The sequence below is a fragment of the Ictidomys tridecemlineatus genome, chromosome 6 (genome assembly GCF_052094955.1).
Source record: "Ictidomys tridecemlineatus isolate mIctTri1 chromosome 6, mIctTri1.hap1, whole genome shotgun sequence".
NCBI classification, from domain to species: Eukaryota; Metazoa; Chordata; class Mammalia; order Rodentia; family Sciuridae; genus Ictidomys; species Ictidomys tridecemlineatus.
In genome coordinates this window covers 62,564,766-62,571,997 of record NC_135482.1, presented here as the reverse complement: position 1 = coordinate 62,571,997, position 7,232 = coordinate 62,564,766, and the positions used below count along the sequence as shown (strand labels likewise).

The 7,232-nt window shown below is 46.6% G+C and overlaps 1 protein-coding gene across 1 annotated transcript; it reads right to left on the bottom strand.

Annotated features, from left to right (window-relative positions):
- Positions 1 to 511: 511 nt before the first annotated feature.
- Positions 512 to 4,789, bottom strand: LOC144364832 (keratin, type II cytoskeletal 6C-like). Its single transcript, XM_078014641.1, has 9 exons — positions 4,250 to 4,789; positions 3,478 to 3,692; positions 3,092 to 3,152; positions 2,847 to 2,942; positions 2,557 to 2,721; positions 1,944 to 2,069; positions 1,584 to 1,804; positions 1,353 to 1,387; positions 512 to 1,251 (listed from the first exon to the last, which is right to left on the bottom strand). The coding sequence occupies exons 1-9, from the start codon at positions 4,781 to 4,783 to the stop codon at positions 1,022 to 1,024; spliced, it is 1,683 nt and encodes a 560-aa protein (XP_077870767.1). The 5' UTR covers positions 4,784 to 4,789; the 3' UTR covers positions 512 to 1,021.
- Positions 4,790 to 7,232: the final 2,443 nt, after the last annotated feature.

The following is a 7,232-nucleotide window of genomic DNA, read 5'->3' as shown; positions in this document are numbered from 1 at the left end:
CAGTGGTGCACACCTGTAATCTCAGTAGCTTGGGAGGCTGAGGCAGGAGGATCTTAAGTTCAAAGCCATCCTCAGCATTTTGGTGAGGCCTTAAGCAAATTAGTAAGACACAGTCTCAATATGAAAAATGAAAAGGGCTGGGATGTGGCTCAGTGATAGAGCACTCCTGGGTTTTATTTAACACACAGTACCATTTTACATATATATATATATATGGGTTGGAGATGTAGCTCAGTGGTAGGGCACTCTGCAGATTTTCGCCCCTGTGAAGCTCCTGTAGGAACTAATGCCCTATGGATACTGAGAGACTACTGACAGAGCAGGCACCTCCCACTCTACTGTCAAAAATCTTGGTTTGTGCAGAAACCCTGAACCCCAGGGTGCCATGGTGCAGGATGTTTGTTGACCTCTTCTAAAGAGGGGAATGAAGGACTTAAGGACTGGGATTTTTCCCTTAAAGATGAGGACACATTTGTCAGTTGAAAGGCTAAAGAAATATTAGTGACATGCATTATTTTAAAAATCTGCTTTATTTAGCATTTAAAAGAGAGAAAACATCACAGTGATACAGATTCTGCACATCTCAGGACTCATCACAAGGCCTCCATGTATGTGAAGTGGGTGCTCAACATTTGTAAGATATTCTTGGGTCAAGGGAAATTAAAGGGAATCTGCATTATTGTTGCCAAGGACCTTGGCAGGAATTTCTGGAATGAGAGGGGCAGAGATAATTTTCTTATAATGTTCAGCTTCAGAGATAAACTAAGAAGGTAAGAACTAGATAACTAGGTAACAAAGTGAGGCACCAGATGTGACTGAACCATGATGTGAGATCAGAGGATGACATTCTGAGGGGAGCCACTGGATCTCTGAGGAGCAGGTAGACAGGAGGCAGGAGGGCAGGGGCCTGCCACAGCCCCAGCTAGAGAGCAGAGGTGGAGGCAGAGGAGGAAAAGATCCTGAGCAGAGGGCTCTGCACCAGAGGGCTGAGCAGGGTGGGGACAAGGGCCAGCATAGGACTTCAGTGCTTGTAGCTCCTGCTGGAGGTGGTGGAGGAGTATTTGATGGTGGAGCTGCTGCCACCAGAGGAGCTGAGGCCACCCCCGATGCCTCTGCCACTGCCAGAACTGAAGCCACCTCCAAGGCCATGACCACTGCTGTAGGAGTAGCTGCTGCCTCCGCCCAGTCCGAAGCCACTGCCGGCACCACCAGCGCTGCCATAGCCGCTGGACACGGTGGACTGCACCACAGCTGTAGGGAGGACAACAGGACACAGACACCGTGAGCTCACTCTGTCACCAGAGCCAGCTCACTAGGTCAACAACTGGGAGGCAGACAAGCCAAGTACTTACAGATGTTGACAGGACCAACGCCCTCGCCACTCAGCCTAGGAGGAGAGGAACACAGAGGATGAGCCCTCCACAGCCCATACCTGATCCCAGGAGAAGCCTCCACCCAAGGCTCATGGAGACCACCCACCCCTGTTCCAGAGAGTCTCCTAACAGCACCCATCACTGCTGGCCACAATCCCCTGCTCAGGGCCAGACCCCTCCCACAGGTGCTCAGAAGGGTGTGTCACCCACCTGCACTCCTCGCCTTCCAGCAGCTTCCTGTAGGTGGCGATCTCCACGTCCAGGGCCAGCTTGACATTCATGAGCTCCTGGTACTCCTTCAGCAGCCTGGCCATGTCCTGCTTGGCCTTCTGCAGGGCGTCCTCCAGCCCCTCCAGCTTGCTCTTGGCATCCTTGAGGGCCATCTCCCCACGCTGCTCCGCATCAGCAATGGCGGCCTGCAGGCTGGCGCACTGCAAGGGGAAGCAAGAAAATGGGCTTGGAGCCTGGGCCTTCCAGGAGGCTCGTCCCTGCTCTTCCTGCCCAGTGAAGAAGAGCCTGGGAGGCTAGACTGCATGGACAAGCAGCCCCGACCCTGTCTCTGCCCTGTACCTGCTTCTTGACATGGTCGATCTCCGATCTGAGCCTCTGGATCATGCGGTTGATCTCAGCAATCTCCTGCTTGGTGTTGCGCAGGTCATCCCCATGTCTGCCTGCTGTGACCTGCAGCTCCTCATACTGTCGTGCAGGGGGAGAGGGAGACAGAGAATGAGTGGGGTTTTACATGTGCACAATGCTGTCTCCCTTCAGAATCAGACAGGGAGTAATCTCCACCTATTGGCTTCTCCTCAATGAATTTTAGAAAAGTTGATGTTAAGTGGCTGGACATGGTGGAACCAAGCCACAGAACATTCTGGTGGGAACCAGAGACAGTTATCTCTCAGGGACTGACAATGTTGTGCTCTGTGTTTCTGAGAGCCATCAGTGAGAGTGAAGCTTAAGCAAAGATGACTTGGTCCTTTATGGAAGGTTCCTCATCCCTGGGGGTTCTGCTTCTTCTTTCTAGACACGGACATCATATCTGAGAGCTGTCCCAAGCATGTGCTGTACACTTTCTATGAGAGGACTTTAGCCTCCTTTCAGTAATTCCCCCATGAAGTCAGGAGGCTTCTCGAGCTCAGGGTGGGGCTGGGGCCTCCTTAGTGGCTGCCAAGTCACTGCTCACCTTGGTCTGGTACCAGGACTCAGCCTCAGCCCGGCTCCTCTGAGCGATCTCCTCATATTGGGCTTTGACTTCGGCGATGATGCTGTCCAGGTCCAGGTTGCGGTTGTTGTCCATGGACAGCACCACAGAAGTGTCTGAGATGTGGGTTTGCATCTGAGACAGTTCCTGCAGAACACAAGGTCCTAAGGTCATCTTGTCCTGGGATGCTTACCAAGGTGCCCAACTGGGACATAGGCCTCCCCACCCTGCAGAACCCATCTGAGTGAAGGAAAGGGAGTAGAGATACTCACTGCCTCATAGATGGCTCTGAGGAAGTTGATCTCATCTGTGAGACCATCGGCCTTGGCTTGCAATTCCACCTTATTCATGTAGGCTGCATCCACATCCTGGGGAAAGAGCAGACAGTTTGGAGTCAGCTGAGCCTTCCTGCCCAGCCCCCATTTTATCACCATGGCAATGGTCTTGTGAGATGGGAGGGGGATACAGTCATGTCTCTCCTTGAGCAAGAAACTAGAATCTTGATTAATCAGCTCACCTTCTTCAGGGTCACAAACTCATTCTCTGCTGCTGTGCGTTTGTTGATTTCATCTTCATATCTAGGAAAAGAGGGTTGACACACATCTGAGCTAGTGGGTGGTTGAAGCTGAAAAGCAGTCTGGGATCTAACACTTTCCATAGATGGAGAATATCCAACTGTATGCCACAGAGATCCTGAAGGTGCCTTTATTTTTCAGATCTTTGGCCTCCTTTGTTTATTGATACCCTACTTTTGTTTTATTTTATTTGCTACTAGCCTTGAATTTTGATATTTACCTCAATGAACATATAGTGCTCAGTTGTCATGCCCACATCTAGCCCTGGCCACTCATTAGTGTCTAGGTGTGAGCCTTGGGAACCTGAGCCCATTCCTCTTTAACCTACTTTTTCTTATTGTCCTCTACCAGGTCCTGCATGCTCCTCAGTTCTGAGTCCAGGCGGCCTCTCTCCCCAAGGATCCCATCCAGCTGCCTCCTGAGATTGTTGATGTACTGCTCAAACAAAGGCTCTAGGCTCTGCCTCACAGTCTTGGTGCCCTGCTCCTGGAGCAGGGTCCACTTGGTGTCCAGAACCTTGTTCTGCTGCTCCAGGAAGCGCACCTGGAGGGGAGCAGAGTGTGAAGAAAGAAAAGCTTGCATTTCTTGTTTCCATGTTCTCCTCACTCTTGTATGTCACCTGCGTCCCCTAAACTTTTCCATGTGCCCTTCCCTCCTGGGTCTCAGAAGTGAGGTTCAGATTGAAGTACCCAACCTCCTTCCTCTAGGGAAGATGGGCCCATCCTGCTGTGCCCAGGCAAAATTGGAAGAGCTGGCTGGAGCTGTGGGTGGCCTGGTGCCTAGGGCCATGAAGGCTCTCGGGCTGCCACCAGGTGAACACATCTGCCTTCCTGTGCCTCAGCCGTGTTAAGGTGGGGCAGAGAACTTGTTTCTCTCTCCAATAGTAATCATGGAGTCCTTCATGGATCACCTCTGAATGAGAATCAGGTTCTGCCTGCCAGTACAACAAAGAAAGGGGCCCTCAAATGCAGGACTCAGGAGCAAATTGGAACCCTTACAAAACATCAAGGTATTTGCACAAACCTTGAAATATCTTCCGTCTTCTTTGGGCATTTATTACTAGACTCATAGTGGATTTTTAGGTAGAAATCCTATCTCACCTTGTCGATGAAGGAGGCGAACTTGTTGTTGAGGGTCTTGATCTGCTCACGCTCCTCAGTCCTCACCCGCTGGATGGTGGGGTCGATTTCCAGGTTCAGAGGAGTCAGGAGATTCTGGTTGATGGTGACCTCTTGGATGCCTCCAGGTGGGCACACGGGAAAGCCTGAGCTCCCATAGCCACCACCAAAGCCAGCTGCACCACTGAGCCCAAAGCCACTACCAGCTCCACCTCCAAAACCAAGTCCACTGCTGAAGCCGAAGCTACCTCCAACTCTGCTGCCATATCCGCCGCCTATGGTGCAGCTGCCCCCTCCAATGGAGATCCTCTTGGAGACTCCTGTGCCATAGAGGCTCCTGCTGCCAAAGCCTGTGCCTCTGCATGATGCCCCCATGCCGCCACTGCCCCTGGTTCGAGACACGGACATGCTGCTGAAGCCAGAGCGGCAGAGCCCTGGGGCTCTGGCTGAGCTGGCACTGAAGCCTCTGCGGCTGCTGCTACTGCTCTGGATCCTCGTGGTGGACTTGCTGGTCATGGTGCCTGGAGATGAGAAGGCTGGCAAGGCGAGAGAGACCGAAGGGCAGAGCAGAGAGGAGCAGATGAAAGAGATGGGCTGAGGCAGAGCTTATATATGGTGTGAGTGGGCTGGGCTCAGGGCTGGAAGGTGAGCTTGCAGATTGGGAAGGGCTGGGCTTTACAAACAGTGAGATCACACCTGGATTATTAGAAAAGTTATGAAATAACCAGATTGCATTTTTGGCTTCCTTTAGTCAAGGAAAATGCTTCTGCCTACAGCTGTGACTTGATATCAGAACAATAAGACTATTCTCAATTCACTGTAGCTGGGAGTTAGTCATTTTCCTAGCAAAGGTTGTCCCATGTCTCAGAGCATCCTGAGTGTCCTCTCCCCAATCTTTCTTCTCTCCTAACTGAGAAATTAGGGATCCAAAGAAACCTACTGCATAAGGCTTAATAGAAAGATTACCTTTTCCCCCAATGATTACAAATGGTAATTATAAATTGTTTTTTCTTTATATAACGTATGAACCAAGTAGAGATTAGAAGAAACATAAATGTTGCCTCTATATGGGTCACATAGCTTTAACAATTTTTATGTCATGGACACCCTTATTTCTTCCATAATCTGCCGTATTCCAACTCCAGACTATTTGAAAACAAATCATAGACTGTATTATTTTTCAGTAAATAATTCAATGTCAGCATCAAAATGGTACACCCTTTGAACATAGTCATAAACCATATTTAGATCTTAAAAATGTATGCATTCCTTAAAGTCAACAAATGTCTATTGGATCTCCCAATATCCCTCTTAATATTATTAATTTTATATTTTTTTCCAAATCAAGACTCCCGATAAGTACCATGTATGTATTATTTGAGTGACATATATTTTAAATGTCTTTCAAATAATTAAAAATTTAAAATATCCCCTCATTTTCCCTTGATTTATTTGTTAAGATAACTAGGTGAATTGTCATATATAGTCTTTCAGTCTGTGGGTATTTCTGATTGCGTGTTCCTGGGGTTCATCTGACATGCTACTTTGTCCTTTCTATTTTCTACCAACTGATAGTAAACATTAGAAATGCATTAAGATTTCTCTCTATATATAAACATTCCTTGTGTACATATAGTAGATTGCCTATTTAAGTATCAGACATTGTTTTCTACACATTCATTCATATATTTACAAATTAAATTCATAATTCTTTTTTAAAAATTTTGTTAATTGTTTTGTAGTACATGTTGAAGGAATAAAATATATGTCCAAGGCCATCCTCAATCACCCAGTTCCTATATATGGAGGCAATTAATGTTATCACTTCCTTTTGTATCTTTCTCACAATTTTAGTTGGACGGTTTCTGTGCTGTTACAAGGGCATGTATGAGAAAGAGCCCACTAGAGAGGTAAGGGTTTATATGTGTAGAAAGCGCCAATGTAGAAAGGTATTTAAATAAAAAAATAAATGTTAACCTTATTTTTCTATTGCTTTCATCTTGGGAGTGTGGATCCTGTCATGGTTCTCTTCTGGCACGTTCTCCTCTTTGGATGAGGTGAATGCCTTCTAGAATTGCCATTTGCAAAAAAGTATTCTGAGATGAGGGACCAAGGCCATTTCTGTGGTAACAAGAATTCTCACACAGGTCTATGTGAATAATTCCTTTATTCTTTAACTCAACCAACCCTACAAAGATCACTGCTCATGGTTTGCCATTTCTCTGTTTTCTTTGCTTTGCCACCTAAATGCTACCCCGAGGTCTTTTCTCTGATGCCTTATTTAGCTGTGCCTTCCCAGTTTTAAGAAACTTCTTGATGAATGGGGTCCTGACTGTGGCTCGCACACCCAGTTCTCTTGGCTTCAAACAGGGATTCTTGGATTTCCACCTGAGGACATGCCCTCTATGTTGATGTAGGTGAGTTTCATGAGTCAACAGCGACTGGCTTGTAGCAAGACCTCAGTGTTAGGCTTTGTTTGGTTTTCCATTGTGGTTGCCATGTTGTCTGATTTTGATTTGTTTGTTTTGAGAGTGTCCTTCACTGGAGTTTTTTGTTTTTTGAAAGCCGCAGCTGTGGGCATCTTTTCTCTGAGCTTTCTGAACAATTTCATTTTGATTTTGGTTTCTGTGAGAACATTCTTTTATTTTTTGGTTTAGGGATTTTTAAATCTTTTATTTTGTTTTATGAGGGTGGAATCTGCCTTTATGTTTCTTGTCCTCTATGTTGTTTTTAGGTAATTTCTAAGAAGGGGGAAATGCCTCTCTTTCCCCCACTACGTGAAATTCAGAAATTACCCATTCATCTATTTGTATTTAAGTTACCACATTTAAAATATTAACCTAAAGTAATTAAATTTTTTTCCAATATAACTTCATGAAAACAATTTTATTTAATTAATTGTCATTGCTCTCATAGCTTTGATCTTCCTTAGAGTCATTTTTGAATCACCTGAAGGTTTCCTAAT